Source organism: Cyprinus carpio, chromosome B15 (assembly GCF_018340385.1).
Source record: "Cyprinus carpio isolate SPL01 chromosome B15, ASM1834038v1, whole genome shotgun sequence".
Lineage (NCBI taxonomy): Eukaryota > Metazoa > Chordata > Actinopteri > Cypriniformes > Cyprinidae > Cyprinus > Cyprinus carpio.
Window position 1 is genome coordinate 11,832,213 of NC_056611.1, and position 24,701 is coordinate 11,856,913.

The 24,701-nt window shown below is 36.7% G+C and overlaps 1 protein-coding gene across 5 annotated transcripts in view; it reads right to left on the bottom strand.

Moving 5' to 3' along the window:
- Positions 1–4,290: 4,290 nt before the first annotated feature.
- Positions 4,291–24,701, bottom strand: part of LOC109056488 (calcium-activated chloride channel regulator 1-like) — a 33,176-nt gene continuing 12,765 nt past the window's right edge. Inside the window, exons 2-16 of one of the 5 annotated variants that reach the window (XM_042739217.1) lie at positions 18,751–18,802; positions 18,485–18,670; positions 18,235–18,372; positions 17,981–18,131; positions 17,763–17,868; positions 17,508–17,676; positions 13,561–13,788; positions 13,186–13,410; positions 12,920–13,097; positions 12,707–12,813; positions 12,408–12,623; positions 11,914–12,178; positions 11,644–11,790; positions 5,131–5,349; positions 4,291–4,977 (exon numbers count right to left, since the gene is read on the bottom strand). In XM_042739217.1, coding sequence (XP_042595151.1) covers positions 4,547–4,977; positions 5,131–5,349; positions 11,644–11,790; positions 11,914–12,178; positions 12,408–12,623; positions 12,707–12,813; positions 12,920–13,097; positions 13,186–13,410; positions 13,561–13,788; positions 17,508–17,676; positions 17,763–17,868; positions 17,981–18,131; positions 18,235–18,372; positions 18,485–18,634 — 2,730 coding nt within the window. In that variant the 5' untranslated portion in view covers positions 18,635–18,670; positions 18,751–18,802 and the 3' untranslated portion in view covers positions 4,291–4,546. The remainder of the gene's footprint in view (positions 4,978–5,130; positions 5,350–11,643; positions 11,791–11,913; positions 12,179–12,407; positions 12,624–12,706; positions 12,814–12,919; positions 13,098–13,185; positions 13,411–13,560; positions 13,789–17,507; positions 17,677–17,762; positions 17,869–17,980; positions 18,132–18,234; positions 18,373–18,484; positions 18,671–18,750; positions 18,803–24,701) is intronic. The other 4 variants (XM_042739219.1, XM_042739220.1, XM_042739216.1 and 1 more) reach the window with 4 other exon arrangements.

Consider the following 24,701-nt stretch of genomic DNA (forward strand, 5'->3'; position numbering starts at 1 on the left):
CTACAAAGGCGAACTGTCTGCTAAAATAAGAGCGTGCAGTTACTCTTTCAATCAGATGTGCGTCCTATGCTGTATTCGTTACTACAGCGTGGCCATTTGTAAATTTTGCTTCCGGTCCCATTCACTTCCAGTTATTTTTAGCTGTACAAAACTGCTTGTTTTGCTGCTTGATGCTGCAAATTGGTGTCTTACCATATTATGTTAGTGTATTATCTTGTTTATGAACACACACTGGTTTGTAATGCAATCAGTTTTACCATTTACTTCACATTGTTATTCTTCTCGCTATTTCCATATAGCAGCTAATGAACCAGAAGTCTCACCCATATGCTTACTTCCGCATTAAGGAATAAGGTGGATAGCAACATTAGGTTCCAGGCGCGTTTTCTTTCAGAAGCAGGAAGTGTAAATGTAATTCAATGCTGCAACAAGACTAATGTGAGTAACTATTAGTTAGCATTTTAGAGTCTCCTCTAAACAAAATCATATGGCATGATCTAAAAAAAAGAAATTCATGAAACTTAAGAGTTATAGGGTTATTTACAGATCTGAACAATATGTTCAGATTTGTGGCTTTACCTGCATTGTGTTTCTAGACAGCAACAAGACCAATTTCATATTTTTTCATCAAAGGTATTTCATGCAAATAATGTGTACATGAAAGGAAAATGTAAGTGTGTGAGAGTGCCAGAATGAATGTGGCTTGTATTGGTGGACTCTTGTAATGGTCTCCTCACTGGCCTTCCCAAGAAGACTATTAAACAGCTGCAGCTCATTCAGAATGCTGCTGCCAGGATTCTGACTAGAACCAGAAAAGCATATAACACCAGTCCTCAGGTACTTACTTACTTTTAGCTATTATGCCACCCGCAGTTGGAACCAGCTTAGATGTGAGATCAGATGTGCTAAAACATTAGTCACATTTAAATTCAGACTCAAAACTCGGGGAAGTCGTAGCCTACTGTCTAGAGAGTTTGACTCCTAACCCTAAGGTTGTGGGTTCGAGGCTTGGGCCGGCAATACCACGACTGAGGCGCCCTTGAGCAAGGCACTGAATCCCCAACTGCTCTCCGGGCGCTGCAGCATAAATGGCTGCCCACTGCCCCGGGTGTGTGTTCACGGTGTGTGTGTGTTCACTGCTGTGTGTGTGCTCTTTGGATGGGTTAAATGCAGAGCTGTAGCGTATGAGCAGTTCATTCATTCATTGGTTCTGAATTAATGAATCATGGCTCGTTGAATCTAAAACAATGCACATTCCTTGGCTAAAACCCAAAGCTTTTAGCCCCTGAAGTCAGGCAGGTAAATCAAACTCTCTGCAAGCTAAATGACCGGCCTGGTGCCAGCATGGTTGGGTTTAAATTCCTGACCAGGTCATAAAACTTTATGGCCCAACTGGGAGAAACAGAAAAAGCCCAACTCGCTAGGAATTCTTGTAAGGAAAAAGGAAAGTAAATATATTCTAAATGTATTGACTGTATTTCCTTTTTGTGCTTAAATGTCTTCCATATCAAATTGGAGTATCTGCAATTTTATCGTGGGTTAATCAAACTTTAAATGTGTGTAATTCTGCATATGAATGTAACTTTATGTTTCTCCTACCTTTACCTGTCATTCTTGGTATCTGTTTAAACCGTCTTGCTTTGACCGAACCACTCATACATAGGAAATTACAGTAAAATGTATTATTCTGGAATTACCATCTTGCTGGAATATAACTGCTGAATTCTGACAACACCATAACTCACTTGAGTGGGTGTCTCCCCAGAGACAAAGAAACTTTTTCCCACTTCAGATGGATGTTCATTGGTTGTTTGTGTGAACAGAGGCGTGAACCCAGTCACTCCATAAGAGACTCACACAGAAAGTCTCGTCGCACTTCATCGGAGAGAACGTCTGTTTCCATGGCTCCTTAGGGAGCTTTCATCTCCGTTTTTCTTTTCTTTTCTTTACTAAGTTTTATTCTCATATTCGCCTCTCCCTACACGAGGGAGACGAACTCTGAATCATTTCTTTGGTAACTCCACGTTCGTTGAACCTTTGAAACTTCTCGCGCGAGTCTGCTCGCCCCGGAAGACACGAGAGAACACGCCCAGCTCCAAAAGAACGACACACGCACGCTCATCTTTAGCAGGCACAAAGAAACCCACATGCAAGTATTATTTTCTATAGAGATTTAAATGCTGCTTAAGGTTGTCTATTCCCTTTTTCAAGGTGATCTGATTCCTTGTTGTCTTTCAAAAGGTTACTGTATGTGATTTTGCCATACTGGGTGATCACTCTGTGATCTCGCCTATTTCTCTCTCACCTTCTCTCGCTCACCCTTTCACTCTCTCTCTCTCTCTCTCATCTGTTACCCGTTTTTGTCTTGTATTTGTTTTTACTGTTATCCGTTTTTGTCTGTGTATTTGTTTTTACTGTTTTAGTTGTTTATATTATAAATTTTTACTCTGTGTGAATCGTAGTTTAAAATGCTCACATCACGAAGTCAATGAAATGTTTGATCTTAGCTACAAAGCTTATTTGTTACTTTTCAGTAACCTAAATTTTATAAGGACAGGAGAATGGTTTCATGGCCAGAAACAATTTTTCCTGGAATTATAAGAAGTGATAACTTTATTGAAAGTTGATAAGTTAATCTTACTGCCTTTTGCTGGACAAACCACTGTTCGATTTGCATTAATTCCCAGTAAAAGATATCACATAATTGATATGAAGAATGGAATATTGACATATTAATGAGTAAATTACAGTGCCTTGTAATGAGTTATTGATATATACAATTGACCTATTTTTCATCTTCAATAATTTTAATGTAACTGTCATATGAGATATATATATTAATCATATTCCTGATTAATTATTAAAATTTCCTATATATCATTTGAGCTAACGTTAATGTACTACCCAGTGCGGTTACAGAGCACGAATTCTGAGTATGGGTCACCATACTTGGCTGTATGTCACGTCACTCACTCACTCACTCACTTATTAATTTTTTTTTTAATCATTTTCAAAGTTTTTAAAATTCCTTGTTTTATTTTTATTTTTTTCATTATTTTCTTTTCTTTTACGTTAAGCACTTTGAATTACCATTTTCTATGAAATGTGCTATATAAATAAACTTGCTTTGCCTTGCCTTGCCGTGTACGGTCCCTCATAATAAAAAATAAAATAAAAATCAAACTAATGATTAGTTTTTAATTGTGAACTTATTTTGTTATTGGCATTCACTATCAGAGCAGACATTAAATCTCATTATATAACAATGCTTTTATGACTAACTTTCATTCCAGTACAGTGAAGTGGCAGCTGTGACGTGGCGGTGAGGGGCAGCTGTGGCCTAATGGTTAGAGAATTGGACTTGTAACCAGAAGGTCGCAGGTTCGAGTCTTGGTGCTGGCAGGAGTTGTAGGTGGGAGGGAGTGAATGAACAGTGCTCTCTTCCACCCTCAATACAGCCATGGCTGAAGTGCCCTTGAGCAAGGCACTGAACCCCCAGTTGCTCCCCAGGCGCTGGATATAGCTGCCCACTGCTCTGGGTGTGTGTTCACGGTGTGTTCACTTCTCACTGCTGTGTGTGTGCACTTGGATGGGTTAAACGCAGAGCACCAATTTCGAGTATGGTTTACCATACTTGACAAATGTCACGACTTTCACTTTCACTTTGAAACAAAAAGCAAGTAAGGCATTTTGAGAAAGTATTTTGTCTGTTTTTTTTTTCCATAGTCTTGCTGTAAACACATCTACATAAAACAATAACTTGAAACGTGATCATTATAGAAAAATAAAGAAAACCATTGTTCAAAGAAACACACAACTGCCAAAAGCACCAATACATAAAAAGGATAACAAAGTAGAAGTTCAACAAAAATCTTATTACTTATTAGTATCTTATTTATAATCATAATAGTAAGTGCATTTTCTTTATATATATATATATATATATATATATATATATATATATATATATATATATATATATATATTATATTTATATATCATGGCTGACTTGATTTTCAAATTGTTGCTGGCTTGACAGCAATGGCTTACTACAATGCATTTTAGGAGTGTTTTGAAAGTGATATTTCATAATAAAATGGTCATTTATTTATTTGGAAAAAGAAAAGAAAGAAAATGGAACTATGAGGATCAACACTAGATATTACAGGTAACATGGTCACAGGAACAGAAATTGCATGAGATAGCAAAGGTTACTGTTTTCTAATTAGAATCTGGTCGTCTTCCACCAGGGGTGCTTGAAAGCAGAATCAATCATTGAGGCACAGACAGTTCAGGATTTGTTTTGTATTACAGTGGACAATTGTACACCAAACCGAATAATTATGAAACTATATTCAGTCCACAGAATCCTACGTGATAGACAAAAACAGAAATCCTTCTTAATAATCTGTGTAAGATTACATATGCTGCAAATATATATATATATATATATATATATATATATATAAAGAAATTCTGTTTGATGGAATTGATTATGTTTTAACACTGCTGGATGTACATACTTATGTATACACCTTATGTCAAATTAGGCATACAGATTGTTTTGACATTCGTTTGAAACTATTAATGCCATATCACTTTGAGCAGAGAGTTTTCTGCATTTCACTGCAAATACGACAATAAAGCATATGATCATAGTTACCACACACAGAGAAATGACAAGACCTGTAAAGTTCATGTCTGGGTTTGATATTCCTGAAGATTTTGGACCAGGGAGGATCTTTGAAGCTTGAGCAATGTTGGAGGTTTCAGATTTCGCATTTTGTTTGTCCTCTGATTGAACTGCAAAGAAGATTGTGGTGCCATTTTGGATTGTGATATTGAGATTGAATGAATGCTGTTCAACTGATCCAGTCTCCTGAGGTGAGACAGCAGTTGTGTTGACTGAATAACCGTTGCTGAAGTTGAATCGAAGCATTTTAAGGTCAAAGCTCCACCTGATCTCATAGGATTTAGCTTAAAGAAAAAAAAAAGAAAAACAAAATGTAGTGCAAGACAATTCAAGAAACATTATTTCATGATATAACTTTAAAACAACGTTTATTTTGTCAGCAAAGATGTTAAACAAATGAAAAACCTTTTAAAGTCTGGTATAATTGTATGATTTACCTCTCCCTTGGTCGAGGTCCTCACCAGGAGCTGTCCAGTTGAGAAGCACAGTGTCCTCCTGGATCTCAGCACTCAGATCTGTGATTCTGTTAGGAGGGAAATTTGGTGGAGCTGTGCCTGAAAGAGTCACCTCAAAACTCTCTCCGGTGGCTGTTCTAGTGAAGTTTCCAACATCAAGTGGTTCTACAAAAACCAAAGGCTTCGGATGGTTCAGCTGCACTAAAATTGAAATGAGAGAAACCACCTGCACTTATTACTATTATGTTTTTTCCACAAAGCTTTATTGATAATAACAGTATATTGCCATTTATACAACCGTTAGTTCCAGTGTGTGCATTAATTCATTGAGTCTTTCTGCAGGTTACACCAAAAGACTGTCTTCATGAGTGAATAACTGAATCATTCACACAAATGTTTTATAATATAATATAATTTATCATAATATTTTCTAATATGAAAATAAATGTAGTTTAGTTATTTCATTTATCTTGTGTGATCCTATTGTAGAACCTCATTTAATAGCCTGTCAGTAGGGATGGGCGGATCGATCCTAAAGTATCGATACTTTCGATAATGATGTATCGAATGGATCGATCCTCATATAAAAATATTGATTCTAAAGTGCAATTTTTTAACCACTAATTTTATTTATCAAGAAATTCAGTCCATAAATTATGATTCTAAGTGGACAAATAGACTATAGCCTACTAGCGAACGATTTTGTTGGATAGAACTATTTCTCCTGTTCATCGGAACACATGCAAATGCTGAAAGACAGAACCAATCAATCACAGACAGCATTCGCTGCTGATGCATGGCTCAGTCACAGTGTTTGTTCAAACAGGGCTGCGTTTCCCAAAAGCATCAGAAGCATATGTACATCTTAAGAAACCATTACCAAATTATTACATTACATATCATTGTTACTATATATAAAATTAATTCTGAAAAATGCATCACACACAAATATGAAGCAGCAATAGCCTAATAATATTTTTTTTTTCTTGAACAGCAAATGATAGGCTATTATAATTATTTCTGAAGGATCATGTGACACTGAAGACTTGGAGTAATAATGCAGAAAATTCAGCTTTGATCACAGATGCATTTTAAATTACATTTTAAAATATATTAAAATAGAAAATAGTTATTTTAATGGTAATATTTCACAATATTGCTGTTTTACTATATTTTTGTTCAAACTAATTTTTAATTATTTAAACTGGTTGTTAAAAGTTCAAATGGATTGTGTTATTTTCAAAATCTAATATTAAGTGAGTATAATTACTGATTATATTCTTTTAATAATTTAAAACATCAGATAGTTTAGAGATATTGGTATTGGTATCGATATCGATATTGATATCGACGATACTGGGCTTGAAAATATCTGTATCGTATCTAAAATAAAATAAGAGGTATCACCCATCCCTACCTGTCAAGTTTTAATTGAGGAATTAACTATTTATAAGAGCAATCTGCTTGTTTAGTGGTGACGTAAGAAGCGCTGATTCCAGGTCCAAGCCTCAACTTGCTTCACTTGAGAATACTACCTCAGCAGCCGTTTGTGAGCACTATTTATTCATATTAAACATTTCTAAATATTTTCAAACTTATGGTGTCCACTACAGTCTCCATGCTCACAGCATCCCAAACACAAATAATTTTTATATGTATTTATGTATATTTATATTTTCATTGTCTGGCGTTAAAGGTTAGGATTATAATTTTTTTGGTAGTATTATATCACATTGTCAGTTTATATTAGCACCTTTTGTTGTTTTCTCGTGATATCTGATAGAGTGTTTGAGCGTTTGGACATGAAAGCGGTGACGCATGACGTCAGACTTAACAAGCGGATATTAATATATATCTATATAGTCATGAAACTCTAGATGGACCAGGGTGATGGGTTGTTAACATAACTGATGATTTTCAGAGAGTTAAACGTCTGCATATGCAGCCAATGAGCTTACTGCCTTGCATTTATATGGCTGGCTAGCATTCACCTTTAGATACTTGCAGAGTGTTTTCAGAGTTTCTCTGAAACTAAATAGCTAAGACAATTAAACTGTCTTCACTCTTATTCAGTGGATTATTACATTTTTAAATTACAATTTGTAAAACTACGTGCAGGGTATTTGTGAAAGGAGTAATTACTAAGCATGTCTTGTTCATATAAATGCAGTATAGCAAGCGGTTTTTCTAGTTCATGTATGTGACAATACAACATCAAGCATCGTGGATTTTAGAACAGTAAAGTGAATTGGGGATTACCCTATTTGCCCGAAATCTCCAATGCCTTTAATATCTTCTGTGGGCATTCATTTCTACATTAACCGTGGACAGATTGCTTTCAGGTGCACACCTCACTACTGGGGCCGGTTTGCAGTTGGTGTTTCACCGTTGTTCACAGTTTTAAGTCAAAACCCGTATATGTGTCTTTCATAAATGTCATACTTCTTCTTCTGCTTCTGGTATTAATGGTGGTTGGCAACCCCATAGATATGTATAGATGCCCCATTCGACAGCTCCAGGCACGTAGATGTGGCCGCCATCTTGGAACGGTCAACTTGACGTCATTCACCATACTGGAGGTTCTCACTGAGCCGTTCTGTGCAGGATTGTGGCATCTTTCGAATATTCAGTGATTATTATGGTGAATGGTGTCAAGTTGACTGTTACAAGATGGTGGACAGCTTACGTATAGCAGCCCATAGAAACAGTCACCAATGAGGCATCTACATATAAATATCTATTGGCAAATCAACTTTAATGGTGCATTCCCGCCACCTACTGGATAGGAGTGTGGAGCGCATAATGATTGGAAGTTTGAACAATATAAGACAATAAAAATAAATAAATACTAATTAATACAACTGTATCCTAAATTCTATTTATCAATCTTGTTTCTTTTAAGAAAATAATTAATTCATGAAATAATAATGATTGTTTTGGGCCATTTCCTAACAGAACCTGAAGTGACAAATTATTTATTCTGAAAGATCTTAAAGCTTGAATAAGTTGAAATCTTGCTCCTTCATATGCATCACACTCTATAACAATGTCCAATATGCATTCTTGACATTAAAACGTCTTATTTCCTGTTGCCAAACTTTCTTCTTTCTAGACCTACTTTCTCTTGAATATAATGAAAGTGTCTACCTTTTGTTCCATTATCCCACTCCTTTTATCATTTCTTTCTGCTTTCATTTGCAATTAACCCTTTTACTTCTGCTTTGCTCATTGACACTTTAATGTCAATTTGTGCATGTTTCAGAGCCTGTTTAGCCAGATGGTCTGTCTCCTCGTTTCCTTACCCAATTTTAATAGCAGCAGCATGCATAGCAAAATTCAGACGCAATGTTAGAAATATTTGCAGCAGTCTGCATGGCAATCCAATTATTATTGTTACAAACATAGCAACGGCAGCAGAAATTAGGTACTTATTTGCATGACATTTCAGTGATAACCTGTTTTTTATACAGTCTATGCTATGGTGAAAATGCATGGAGGCTAAGTAACTCTTTAAAGTAAAATTGGCATTTTATTACTTTTCCCTATTTAAAGGATAATGCAACTTTTCACTAACTTTTCAATACTGAGTTAAAGTACATGCTGTTGCTGTTAATGATAATCACATTGTTGTAGTAGGAATTTACTGTTCACTACCATCCAAGCATTATCTTATCACTGAAATTTCATTCAATTAAATGTACTTACTGCTGCCGCTGCTATATTAGCAACAATGATTGCATTGCCATGCAGACTGCTGCTAATATTTTTAACATTGCACTGAATTTGCTATGCGAGCTGTGGCTATTAAAATTCACTAAAATTGTGATCTAAATAGCTATGCATACTGCTGCTACAGTTGCATGAATGTAGCTACTTACAATTGCTATAAGCCTCTTTATTAAATAGCAAACTAAATCAAAGTATGCCTATTCAGTTTTAAGAGTTCACTAAATCTACTGTGAGCCTATTTCTGCATGCGTCTGACTTCCATTTTTCTGCGCTTACACTTTTGGCATGTTTTTTTCGCCAAAAGACGGTCAAAAGCACTGCAAGCCTGTGAACAGTGATTTGCAAGCGAAAAAAAAAAAAAAAACAGTTTAAAGAACTGCAAAACGGATTGACTGCATAGAACCAATCTGTATGAGTAAAAAAAACAAACTGTTGCAAATGTCTAAATGACCTGTTGTGCATGTGGGGCAAAAAGTTCCCGAAATAATCTGATATGCACAGCTCGTCTGCCTTGGGAAAGCTAGCGTGTCCCCAACATGGTGATAACATTCGTTGCCTTCTCTAGTGCAGCTCAACCAGGTCTCATGATCTCATCCCATTTGTCGATATTTGTGATAGCACAAATGCCGGAAAATATGCGTTGTAGTCCAAATGAGTCATTTGTTGTAGTATTTGAAAAGTGATTTCTGTTAAATAAAATATCTTCTTTGGAAGTGGACTTTTTAACTTTGCAGATCTTTTTCATGCTCAAACAGCAAACATTACAGTCTAACTAAAGTTGAAAAAGTGAAAAAGCATAATAGGACCCCTTTAAATACTCACGGCACCGTATTGCCATATGCACTGGCACTAGCAAGTTCCTGTACTTGTTTGCAGCAGCAGCAATAATCAACAACTACAGAAATAACCAACAGCAGCAGCAATTCAGAAGCAGCAGCGTAGCAGATCTATTCCATCAAGACCAAATACATTAACATTGTTATATTAATCACCATACTAAAATCATCCAAGAGTTCTCATGATTTTGAAAGGAGTGAAATTATTTCCTTATGAAATTAATTCTTTGTGAAGACAAAACTCAAGAACTCACACAAGACAGTTGTCATGCACTAAAACAATAAAACTTAGCTGGAAAAGAAATCTTCAAAGAGAGCAAACAACATCTCTCTCCTCGCTCATTTACTACCACCTTCTCCCCTTGCCCTCTCTGCCTCTCCCTCTTTTCCCCCAAAAGGTTTCACTCAAAGTGCATTAAGAATATGCATATCCCACATATCATGTATCTTGTAAACCTGTTGTTTTCCCCCTTCATGTCTGGTATCATTTTAAAGGTCTCTGTGCAATTGGTAAAATGGTCTCAATTTCACAGTAGTCACTTGTATTGTGAGAAAGACTGAAAACTTTCGGAGAATTGAGTTCTGCTGAGGAGGGGGTGTGTCCCCCTTTAGGAGTCTGTGGGAATGTTTATCTCTCTCCAGCCAGGTGTGACCCTTGATCACTGAACCTAACAACCAAAGGGTTTTTTTTTTTTTTCTTTTTTTTCTTTGTTGTCTGGTCTGAGTATATAAGGGAAGTGATATACTGAAGTCGAGTATACATTTCATTTTTATTCAAAAATGTAATTGTGTTAAATACATTGTGCCCATAGAGCACACTGTATAGTTGTTTGTGCTACTACATGTGCATAGGCTTAGTTTATTCTTTAAAACACATGATTCCTTTGCTGTAAGTGTTCTTTGAAATACTTAGGTAAAAGGTTGTTGATGCTATGCGTTTTAGACTGTGTCTTGGGTTAAATTAAGATAACTGTTACATGTGTGACTATGTTAAATTTGTTTGTCTCCTGCGTGGAACACTGGACTATTTTTGATATAGCTACAGTATACCATGTACAAGAGCAAGGTTGCCACGTGGTTACAATGTGATTCACAATTTCATTATACTTTCTAAATTGGCTTCTAATTGTTTCATTATGTAACTGGCATGATACAAGTTTACCTGACTAATAATAAGTTGTTATATTTGATTTATTCTGATCTCTTCTGAAATCATTTTTCAAGTAGATTAATGTGTAGTGGTATTTCCGCAAATCTGAGTTCAGGGCAGATCATACGGAAGCACCAATGGATAAACCATGGGGAACACCATTAGGGGCTTCTGATTTCTGACTGTCACTGGCTTAACACGGTGTAGTTCTCATGGTCATAGTAGAAAATACACTTTTTTGTCATGAGCATGCAGGGTACAGCTCACTAAAAGGTATTATAACCACTCTGCATCCTCTGAGTAAGTCAGAACTGATGCGTTTGTGTCCGTGGCTTCACTATCGGCCCGAGTGCAATTCCTGTGCGATACCTGATCCCTAATGAACAAATAATTGAAAGTATGGGATTTCCAGAATACTCAAATATCTTTAATTAGAAATATATCCCAAATTTAATGATCACTTGAAATTGGAGTCAGACTGAACACGAAGCTAGACTAAAATTAAAATTAAATCCTGATAAATTCAGATGCAGATACAGTAAAAGACCGAATATGCATTAAACCTTCGACCAGCACGCTCGATTCCATTTTTTGGGCTGGCGGGTGGATTCTTACAATTAAAAAAAAAAAAAAAAAAAAAATATATATATATATATATATATATATATATATATATATATATATATATATATATATATATATATATATATAATAGAGAGAGAGAGAGAGAGAGAGAGAGAGATGTGATGTGATGTGATGTGATGCGATCTCAGCGTTTACCGTTTATCACACATCCATGTATGTATAGGACAGCAAATCTGGTTTGTCCATCTTGATTCTTCACTCTTACTTTCAAGCTGCTTCTCCCATTTACCATCTTTATGAAATATCTGGAATAGATTCCATCATCTTGAAAAGCATCAGCTCCTGTAAAAGATGGATCTCTGATTTATTTGCCAAAGTTCATAAAAATACCTCAAACAAACTAAATAAGGAATTCATTTTTTTTTTTTTTTTTTTTTAATGGATATTTTATTGTTGGTAGTTTACCTGCTCCATTGTCCAGCAGGCGTAATGTATGTACGGAGCCAGTTTCCGACTCCAGTGTAGCCCACACATCAGCATTTATTACAGGCCTGTAATTCTGACTAACCTCAGCAAACACTATCATGGGTTTAGTGCCATCACTGAACTGCTGGTTCATGTGGGTTTTGACAATGATAGGAGGAACATCAGCTTGTGTCGCTTGACTCGTTACTGTTAGAGTCAAAGCCTGCAGTATTGTAGTTTGGATACTGTACTTCCAGTCCCCATGCTACCAAACATAAGAGTAAAACCAGATCAGTAAGGGTTTGCTGTAAGTTTATCAGCTAAATCATCAGTAATAAACTCTTTCTTAGTCTGAAATTGTTTTTGAATGTTTATCTAAAACTCTTGATGCTTTTTATTGTGTTATGATAATACATTTAGGCCTTATGTATTATATGTTAATGGTTTGAGCTACTGTATAAATATAGATAAATGGTTGATAAAGGTTATCATACCTCTGTAGTTCCTGGAATATTTAAAGTGACTGTTTTCTGTGATACATCATGACTCATATTTGTCTGAGTATAGACTGAGCCACTTGGTGACTGTATGTAAACACTAGGAAAATTTATTTCATAGATTATTACAAAGCTGGTTTTGTTCCCAACAGTCTGATCCACTGATACTGTCCCATTGAACCAATCAGATGTTCTTGCTCCAACACTCTCTAGCTAAAGGAATGATAAAAAGGACTATGATTAATTACACTCTCAGAGTAATAAATGTATAGTGGGTAAGGGAAACCTCGACAAACCTGAACTGGTTCATTTGTGTAATCTCCAGTTGATAATGTAAGTGAAGCAAATGCGTCCATTAACTGGTTAGATGTGGTCTTATCATTGGGTGATAAAAATTTTCCCCCTGTTTTCAACATGGCACATTTTTGCATTGAATAATAAACTGCATTTAATAATAAACTACACTAAGACAGGTACAGTAAGTTATTAATCGTGCTGATATCACTTACCAGTTTTGATTGCCATTTCCGTCAATTCAGGAGCTGCACTGTCACTAAAAGCTAGTGTGTGTATAATGGCACCACTTTGAACTGCAGATTGAACACAACCAGCAATGTTGTCTGTCTGACCATCTGTCAGAAAAACGATTTCATCTCCTAATGCATCCCCATTGTCCTCTCGAAGTATCTGAAGAAAAAAGGATCACTGACATAGAACAAACTCTATATATTTCATACATCACAAACATAAAAATCCATGCTAGAACAATTAATACCTGTAAGCCTTGACTAAGGCCCAAGCACATTTTTGTCCATCCACCTGCTACTTTTGGCAACAATTTGATAAGATTTTCTCTTGTGGTGTCACTGTCAATAGTAGTCAAGGGGCTCAGAGTAGAAGCAAAAGTACTAAAGGATACAATTCCAACCCTGGCTTGATCTTCAATGATGTGCCGCAGGAAATGTGTGGCAGCCTGTTGCAGTTGAAGAATTCTTGAGCCCTTGAAAATGGGTGAAAACAACAACATACATTTGTTTTTATGGTTTCAAAATTAGTTATCAAACTGTGATTTCAAAGCATTGGTAACATGAAATGGTTGTCATGGTAGCATCTTTGTTTTCAGATGAAGTTAATGTCTGTTATCACATACTTCCATGCTTTTTGAGACATCAAGGATGAGGCAAACGATGCGTTGCTTTCGCTGCACAACTTTGAAAGATGGTGGTGGTGGAGGGGACTGCAGTGGTTTCAGAGAACGAAGTGCGTCTTTATCCACAGAATCCTCAAATATTACAGTCCATGTTGCTTTCCCACATTTTTTATTTTGCATGTTTGGAGCTTCATAATTGTGGTCATTTTCATGACAAAATGTAGTCACCTGAAAATAGGATTTCCTTTATAAATAAAAGTGCATTAAACAGAGTAAGCATCACAAATTATTTCAAAGTTCACATTTCTGTGACTTACTTTCTGCATTTCTGACAAACCTGAGCAGATATTAGGAAAGTGAGAAAGTGAAAGTGAATGCAACCTGAATAAATCATGCAGATTCTGCAGTGTTACTGTTTATTGTTTCGCTCTTTGCAGCTGCTTTTATTCGTGCTGGTGCATTTGTTTTCTCTTTAGACCCGTGGTTTTATGGTGAGCTCATGTTTTAGTTAATAAATTGTGATGGCTGTCATTCTGCTGCTTATTTACTGTTACAATTCCTGTAGACTTCTTATTCTTTCTTTCTTTCTTTCTTTTTGGCATACCGCACTTATCAGTGCATTACTGCCATCTGCTGGTGACTCAGATCAGAAACATTTTCCTTATGAGGAAAACCGAGTCCCCTCTCCTTCCGGCCATAATAGAGCCAGAAGCCCAAGCAGCGCTGAGTGTTCAGCTCCTCTGCTTGCACCTCCAGCATCATTCAGCCTTTAGAAAGAGAAGCATCTCTGCTAACATTCATATTAATAAACCTAACATAACTCTGCACTTCCTCTTATACCATACTTCCATATCTGTCCACATACATAGCCTACATCTTGCACACTCATACCTTTTTCTCATATCTCTTATATACTTCCTTATTTTATATTCTATATTATATTCTATATATTAAACCTGTACTTTCTAATTATTGAATTAATGCAGATACAATATTATAACATATATCTGAATCTAATATATTTTTAATGTTAACTCGTTTTTCTCTACCCTCCATACTTCTTCTCGTAACCATTTTCTCTCTTTATCATACTTCCTAATAATCGCATGTTGAACAGTTTTATCCTGTCCACACCACTCACACAATTCTGTTGGATGTTTAGATATTAAATAAAGCGTTTTATTCAGACCTGTATGCCCCATTCTTAATCTTGAGATTAGTTTCCTCTCTTCTGTTTCTTCCACTACTTCCTTCTCTTCCAACCTTTCTTTGTCCTCTTCCAACCTTTAGTCTCATTATCCCAATACTGCTGCCATCTTTGTTAAACTTTCTCTTTTATTACAGACTTAATTTCTCTCATACTATGTGCTAATTCAATCTCCACTCTTTTGTCTACGATTTCTGTCTTGTTTTCCCTTGTCTTGTGTTAAGGGCTTTTAGGTTACTTCCTCTGGTGCATTCTTGAAGCCAGTTTATAGTTTTTCTGTCATTATTCTCAAGTTTTTCTTGTCAGTAAATTACCTGGTATAAACTGGGTCATTCCGTGTCAAATGAATCAAAGTTCAGAAACTTCCCCAACTCAATTTTATTTTTTTATTATTATTTTTTTTTTATATATATATATTTTCTGAAGAAGGATAAATGTATAGTTAGGAAAACCAAAATATTACATGTCATGGATGTACTGTGTATTTACTGGGTAATCCATTATTTTGTAGAGGGTGGTCAAAATGGCAATTTTCACCTGAGATTCAGAACCAAATTACAGACAGGTAAAAATTGCTTTTAGATATGGGGTCTTAACAAACTTTCCTTTTGGCATCTTCAGTTTTAAGGCCATGTATGGTTTTGTTTCAGAGATATTGGTCTAAACAATGGCTCCAGGAGTAAATTGTTAAATTATACACATTTCCAGTGGTCAAAATCCTAATGTGGATCCTTTTAAAGAGGAATGTCTGAAGAACAAATGTTAAAACCTATAAAGTGAAGTGACGTGACATACAGCCAAGTATGTCATACTCTGCTTTTAACCAATCCAAAGTGCACACACACAGCAGTGAACACACACACACCCGGAGCAGTTGGCAGCCATTTATGCTGCGGCGCCCGGGGAGCAGTTGGGGGTTCGGTGCCTTGCTCAAGGGCACCTCAGTCGTGGTACTGAAGGTGGAGAGAGTGCTGTACATTCACTCCCCCCACCTACAATTCCTGCCAACCCGAGACTTGAACTCACAACCCTTGGATTGCAATTCCAACACTCTAACCGTTAGGCCACGTCTTCCCCAAGAATCTCATGCTCTACCGACTGAGCTAGCCGTATCTTGTTTCCTTGTGTAAAACAACTGCATTGAACATACTTGTTGTGACGAGTGGGGCGGGGCCGAGAGCCATGGGAATGGGTCGAGGCCGGTGGAGTAATTGGAAATGAGCGACACCTGCGCCACTCACTGGTCTCAAGTCCCACGGAGGAGCTCCAGAAGGACACAAAGTAGGAGTTATGACAGTGAATGACGAGAGAGGACCAGGCCTGGGTTTTATCTTGTGTTTTGGTTGTGTTTGGTTTGTGCGCGGCAGTCGTCCGTGAGGGGCTGTCGCGCTATTTTATGTTTATTTTGTTATTAAAGTTTGATTTAAATGTTCGCCGGTTCCCGCCTCCTTCTTCCCGTGACTATAAAGGTTTTTACGTTGTTACACTTGTCTTTTGGACTATGGATGTATATTTACTTAATTATATTTACATATATTATTCTATATTATATTTAAATTATTTATATTATATTTACTTAATATTTGGTACAGTATGTTCACCTTTTGCAGCAATTACAGCAGCACATCTCTCTGGCATAGTGTCAATATATTTCTTGAGAACTTCAACATGTTATCCCATGCCTTCTGCGACTCAAGCTAAAGGCTTTCTTTTGAATGTAGAATAGATCTGTCCAGTTTATTTTCCAACGCGCCCCAAATTTGCTCGATGTGGTTGAGGTCTGGACTTTAAGGGGGCCAGTCCATCATTTTTCAATGTTCTAGCAAATTCCTTTCATCACAGGTACTGTAGTTCCAGCAATAGTTAGTTTTATGGGTTTTCGTTTTATGGGTATTGTAATGGCCAATACAACAAAAACAACTGAAACTTCCTAAATATGCCAAGTGTTCGAACAATTTTGGCCACCACTGTATGTTTATCTTTCTTCAAAAAAAAAAAAAAAATTAATAAAATAAAATAAATAAATAAATTACAAAATCAGAAATTTGAGCTGGGGACTTCTGGTTTAGTTGACGTGGATGATCCAACTGTAATCCAGGTAAAGGTGATTACAATTGCTAATAGGAACATGGATTAGACATGCATGAATATTAATGTAATGTTATTATTAATGTGAAATAAACTGTGTATGTGCGCTTTCGGTGCATTAATAGCTTTATGTACAAGCACATTTCAGTATATGGTTGCATGTCTGATGAGTGTTTTATAGGAGTTTGCAATGCTCAGTGGTGTTTATGTAGATATGAGCATCAGACACTCCGAACACAGACACAAACACTTGCTCTGACAAAGGAACTGTTCACTGATGATGTCAAGTCGCCTTCAGATCACCACACTCAGGTTTTATTTTTGTATTTTGGTCTGTTGCATCCCCAGGTGGTCCTGTTTGTTATTACAGATTGACATTTAGGTGCTTACACAAAAAAAGCTCTAAAAAATATATCTTTTTTTTTTTTTTCTCACAGTATTTGCTGTTGCACTGTATACATAAATTATAAATTATGAAAATGAAAAAGTATTTTTTAATTTACCTTGAAAAAAAGCTTGGGAACCATCCTCAAATGTAATTCTGAACTTGGTAAAACAATTATCTTTATGTAAAATATGTTTCAAGCTTTCAAAATAATTCAAGTCTTAATATGTTTTCCTTCTGTATTCTGTGTGTACAATCAATACTTACGGCATCCAGACCAGGTAAGAACATAATGGAGCTGTTTGTGATTTCATTTCTGTTCAGAAAAATCTTACACCCCTCAGTAGGTAGTAAAGTTTGTGGATCAATGCTGCACTGTTGAAGAGATCCTCCAGCAGTAACTTCATAAAACTCCACTTTAATGTTTTTGCTACACCTAAAGATAAGCAGGAAACCAATTGTTGAGATAATTTCCAAGGAGATCATATGCTTTTTAATTATATGCTTTCTTTTTGTTATCACCTTGTAGCTTCTATACGGCCATTAGAGTGGTAAAATGGCTTTTCTCCATTGCATTCATCAAACACACCCCATCTCAGATGAGCCCATTCATGCACAAAGATTCTTCCTGCAAACAAACAAGCAAACTGCTTATAAAACAAAAATAAAACTGAATTAATAGACCTTTCCTTATTTCATGATAAATGTTTAAGTGTTGAAGGAATATAAACAATGTTCACCTCTTGATCCATAAAGCTCAATAAAAGTGTCATTCAGGAGGTATTCTGGAGTGAAATGAATGTACTCTCCCTCAGCTCCACATTCTCCGTATTGATTAGTGTATGGTTCAAACCCGTAAGAAGGATTAGCATTATCAATTCTTATTTTGGCCTGCATTTTACATAGAATTGGTATGAGAAGCATCCTATGCAAGTGAAGTCACTTATTTGTGAACAGTTGACACGCAAGATACAATAGGCATTATTCTCTGTACCTTTCCAAAGGACTCTGTTCTTGCTTTGGTAAAGTTCGTACCGTTCCACTGAGGTGGGACTAGTATTGTAGCTTCTCTGAAATAGACCTTTTCATCCAGTGCATGATAGAGGTACAACGACCCCTCAGTTGCCATCTCCTGTCAGAAGAAGTGAAAAGATAAAATGAGAAAACGTTTTAAAAATGTAAAAACCTCTAAAACCATTAAAGTACATGAAGTTTGTTAAATAGACAAAACAGTACATATTCACCTTGATTTTATCAATAAGTCTGTTATCCTGTGGTACTTTTGAACTGATTGCAATGACAACATCAACATAACCATTTCCATCTAGTTTGATTCCAGTGGAGGTGGATAACAGCAACATCCATAATAAGACAAACACCATACGTGAGTCCATAGCTCTGTTGTACAGATGAACAGCAACCCCAGAACCCTGTTTTGAACAATGTCAAGTCAAATGAAAGGAATCTTTACTGGCATTAACTGATGGTATCAAAAAAAAAAAAAATGTACTCATGAAAATGTACTGATCCTCAGGCCAGCCAAGATGTAAATGAGTTTGTTCCTTTATTGGAATAGATATGGAGAAAGAGGCAAAGAGAAGGTTGCAAGTTAATATGTCTTAATTATGAATTTGTTTCTTACAAACAGCTTTTCACTTCACAAGACATCAGTTTATAGACTGTAGTCTTTTCTTTTACTTTTGGATTATTGTGATTTTTTTATCAGCTGTTTGGACTCTGTTTGGATTCTGACAGCACCCACTGCAGAGGATCCATTGGCAAGCAAGTGCTGTAAATGTTTCCAAATCTATCTGACAAGTAAACAAAATAATCTACATTTTGGGCAAACTATTTCCTTAACAGAAATAAGGTTTCATGTAGCTCACTCAGTAGATCATGGCATTAGAAAAATCAAGGTCATAGATTTGATTCCCAGGGAAAGCATAATATAACATACTGTTTTGAGATGCACCATTCCACCTATGAGCTGCTCTATCAGAGTGCCACGAGAGCCCTTCCTTATAACAGTATTTGAAAATCCATGCTATGGTAAGTGTGCACGTGAAGTCTTTGCACACTTTCTGAAATCCACACTGTGGTAAGTTCACACACTAGTATTCTGCGTTCTTTCTAAAATCCTATATGGTGAGGGCTTCGCGCGGTTGCTTCGTGCCCTTTCTTGAGTTGGTAAAAGCCCCGTTCATCTTGGGCTCCACTCCACCTATGTATCCTCAGATACCTATCTAAACAGGGTGTTGCTACTGGAGATCTGTTGAGACAGCTCCTTCAGCAAGCTTTTGCGGAAGCAAGCAGTAGCCCCTGTGTGACAGGCAAGACTTAGTGTAAAATGCTAGGTTCCTAGCCGTATGCCTTTAAAATAATCTTTCCTGATTCCAAGCCTTCAGCTCTACCCCGGGCCGAGGCCCTAACAATTAAGTTGGGTATGTAGCTTAGGCCTTTGGCCGTAAGGGGTATTGTCACAGACAGCCGTCTAAACGTCCCAGGGGCAACTCCTATGGAAATGGTAGAGTTGGTACTTAGTGTTCGCAATGATTCTGGCCTGCACTCCCCTCAGCATGGCGGCGTGGGTATACTGTTCCCCATAGCGACCCCTAGAGGATGCAGTTCGAAGTTCCCTTGAAAGGGAACGTCTCAGGTTACGAATGTAACCGTGATTCCCTGAGTAGGGAACGAGATACTGCGTCCTCTAGCTCCCTCCCATGCTTCGGACGCAAGCTTCAGACGGAGAAGTGAATGACGTGTTATCCCGGTGCCTGTTTATAGTCGCGCCGGTAGTGACGTCAAAGGCTGTCGCCGGCCAACTCGTTGGTGTTTTTTCAATGTATGCTTCAGACACGGTTCACGACGAGGTGTTCCCCATAGCGACCCCTAGAGGACGCAGTGTCTCGTTCCCTACTCAGGGAACCATGGTTACATTCGTAACCTGAGACGTTTTCATCAGTACCGGGGCACAGATCCCTACATTAAAAAGTTTCCTCATATTTTGATACATTTTTTTTTATATATTTTTATAAATATCTGGATATAAACTGTACTTCTGCGCTAGTCAAGTCAGCTTTATTTATATCGCACTTTATACAATACAGACTGTGTCAAAGCAGCTTTGCAGTGTTAAAAAAAGAAAATAGTGTGTCAATAATGCAAGAGGACAATAGTGAACACTCATTTTTCATCAGTGTCAGTTCATCAGTGATTCAGTGATGTCATCATCCAGCTCAGTTCAATTTAAATAGTGTCTGTGCAGTCAAGTCGACAATATTTCCAGAAATCAAGTGTCCTAAACTAAGCAAGTCAAAAGGCAACAGTGGCAAGGAACCAAAACTCCATTGATGACAGAAATGGAGGGGGACAAAAACCTTGGGAGAAACAAAAAAATAGGGCTAACCAGGCAAGCGCTCTGGTTACTAACATAACATAAGTTATGAATATAACTATGAATCTATGAGACTGAAGGATGACCATCACAAACGGTCTAAATAGAATAATAACCATCGTTCTGCCTTCTCTCGAGACCTTAATTAAATAAAGTTGTGCCCATGACACCAGAGGCGGAGCTTCCCATACAACAAAATCATGATAACCTTCCTGATTGTCCTCTTACTTTGAACGCCTTAGTATTCTGACAAGGACAGTGACGGTTATCCTTCTGTCTCACAGATCCATCGTTATATTCATAACTTACGATCTGTTTTGACCTACTGTAAATAGGATGACTCATGTCAAAAGGGTCCTGAAGAACTACTGAATCCGTACCATTCAACCCTCGCTGGGCAACAGACATTAAAACACCAGTGCTGACTGGTGTTGCACTAGTCACATCAACTCTGAAAAATTTTGTGAATGCACAATGGTGGCAAAAATAGGACACTAGCATTTTCACCAGCTATAAATGGTTTTTAAAGTCAGTTATTTCTATATTTTGCTGTAGTGTGTCAGTAGGAAATATCAGTTTACATTTCCAAACATTCATTTTGCCTTTAAAGAGCAGGTCAGATGGTATTTTAAAGTTTCCCAATATTGTATTGGAGTCCCCTACATCAGGTTTAAATGCACCTAAGGTCATAAAACATTGTAATTTTCTCAGAATATACATTTAATATTAGAGTCATTTGCCAATGATTAGGAAATTATTAGTTTCAAGCAAGTTGGGAGCAAGCCCCTCCCTTCCTCAAGCCTACTCTGCTTTGATTGGTCAGCTGGCCAAACCTGTTGTGATTGGCACAGAGATGAGTCCTTGAGCCAGTTAGCCAGCGCTACCATTGACAAAGCACCTTTACATAAAACAATAATATAGTCAATCCGTTCTTATAATGACATAAAATACAAAAACACTTATGCAAGCGAATCTTGCCCACAGCTAAAGTTTAGCTGCTAAACTGTGAACACTAGGTGGATACGTTAGCCGAGTGCTAACGTGACTAACTGATTAAACAATACAGTTTGTAAACCAAAATATGTCTACTGTAATGTTTGAAGAACGACAGACAAAAAACGCTTGGTCTTAACTTTTAATCAGAACGCAGAACAGTTGTATCACAGGAGCACCAGCCGAAATCACTCATCTCTCCCGCATTAACCCTGTAACTGCCAGTGCAGCACAATAAACAGCAATTTCACAATTATTATAAAGTCTGTGTGCTACACTACATTCTTTATTATTAAACAAAGTAATTAGAACAACGTCAGTCTACAATAATCAACATATTCTTAGGTTCACTGCGAATTTTTAGAACTACTTCAGTAAGACAGTAATATCGTGCTTTACCTGGAAACCTAAAGCTGCACTAGGTATACATCACATATTGGCACAAAAAAAAAAAAATATTTTGAGCACTCAACTGAAAATGTACACCTAACGTATCAATCGTACTACTTACAGGTCGTGGTTCAGAGAGCTTGTTAGTCCAAATTAAGAAGATTAGAAGCCAACGAAGATAAAAGCCCAGATTAGAGAAGCAGTTCTTGATAAAATGACAAGCACACAACAAAAGGCTCGAATTGTATTTCTGTGGTATCCTTGAACACCGCGTCTTCTCAACATGATGTAAACGCACTAATAGCAAAAGTGTTTGTGGGCAGATCAGACTCTGTTCATATTTCGCGGGCAGGCGTTGATTATGCAAATGTGTTACCCAGTGACGTACACCGGTAACAGGCAAAAGAGGTGAAAATATAACGACTCGTTACGGCGATTCAGAACCGACTCTCTCTTTTGAGAGACAATATCTTTATTTATCATGCACTCTTTTGATTAACAATTTTGCAGATTGTTTTCATTTAAGGATAGCTACGTTATAAACTGCAAAAGAGAGATTTTTCAAAAACCCATACGACCTGCTCTTTAATTGTAATAATTCAGTGAGATTTTTGTTTACACAAGGAGTCTGACAACAGCCAGTGCTCCACACAGAGATCTGATCTTATCATCATCCAGTGTGTCTGGAATGACATGAAGAGACAGAACAAACTGAGACAGACTAAATCCAGAAGAACTGTGGCAACGTCTCCAAGATGATTCAAGAAACCTACCTGCAAATCTACAGTACTGTTAAAAGGTCATAAATAGATTTTCTTTATCAATTAACTTCTATGAACTTAATTAAATCAACATTTGGTGTGACCATCCTTTGCGTTTAAAGCAGTTTTTAGGTGGACTTGCGCATAGTTTAATAGTAATATAATTATTTTAGGGCTGTCAATCGAATAATATTTTTAATCTAATTAATCACACCCTTTTTCTGTGATTGATCGCGATTAAGCACACACTTCATGAAATTAAGACCATAGACCATTTATCTTGTTTAACGTTCATTTTGTCGTCATTTCCTATATCCAGCAAAGTAAATCAAAAGATTGAAGGGTGATTCTTGCAAAACTGTATTTTCTGCAAGCTTTTTTCAAGATAAATTGACAGTGCGTCAAGAGCACTCATACACGCATTAATATAACGGACTCGTGTGTTTAATGTCTCCTGTACGCCACTGCACTCGTCTTTACCTTGATTGCAGTCTTCATCCATCAAAAGTTTGTGTCTCATCTGGCCATACAGCGGTGGGATGTGTTGACAATCCATTCAGTCTGTACTTCACACAGTGCAACGTGTGAGGGCTCATGCTCTTCAGAGACAATCACAGAATATTTTTTAAAGTGAAACACACTGGAATGAATAATTCACTGAAAACGCAACGTGAGTCTCTGTTCTCTCTGCAATCTCTGATGTACAGTAGGTGGCCATCCAAAACGTTGGTTCTAACGCCGCCGCGGCGTCGGCAAAGTGCATTTGCAGCTTTTGACCGCTGAGTGGCGCTTTAATCACAAGTTTTCACACAAGCGCAGCAAAGCACATTTTCGCAAATAGACGTCAGCTTCGCCTCACCTATGTGTTATATTTGACTGCAGTCGGGGAAATGAAAGAAAAAATATTTAATATTCACAGATGAAAGTTTAGTCCTTATGAAGATATGTGCATTTCTTAGAACGAATTCAAGTAGGATAAATGTCAAGCCTATGAGCCTGTGCTTATATTTTCTCTACACCATATTTTAGATTAGACACATTTAAATAGTGTGCAGTATTATTTATATAATATGAATTATGTGTTATATTATTCAAAAGAAATTGTGGTTTACATTGCATTGGAGAATTAAAAGTGGTAGCATAGTGAGCTAGGCTTGCGTGTTTTATAAATTATTTTCTTTATTTTAGTAAAACGTGAGACACTGAATAATTTCGCTCCAATTATTTAGGCCTAATTAAAACAAGAAACGAATAAATTAAACCTGCACGATTTAACTAAATCATTGAAACTCTAAAGAATGGACTGATTAAACGTCCTCATGATTAAACTCAAGTTCTCGAAATACACACGATGTAAAAAAGAGCTTCATTAATTGACAACTTCAGTCTTCTTTACTTGCTTTCATGTAATTTAAGTAAAAACAAATAAAAATAATAATAAATAAATACATTGTAGCCGCATTTAAATGCAGGTTTGTATAATATTCCTTAAAATATAAGTGCAAGATTTGCTCTGCAGCATTTATTCTTATTTGTCTACATATTTTATCTTCATTACAAATCTTGTTTGGTTTTATTTTGGATAATTGTGTGTAAAAAAATATTTGCTTTGTAATGCATATGCAAAATGTGAATTATTATTCATATTCAAGTGTTTGTGCGAAAATTATTACGCATGCATGACAGGGAGGCGCCCTCTCGGTCACGTAATTTTTTTCCTGATAATAAAATAACTGAAAATTGTGGTGTCTCCCATACATGAGAAATATATCTACAGAAAGCTTGAAATGTCCAAAGCATTATGTAATCTATGAGGGTGCATTTCTCTCTAAATGCGCGTCCATGTGGAGAGAGTCAGCACTGTGAATTTCATCTTGCAGCTGACAAGAAATCATTTGTTTATTAATAAATAATTAAAATGTC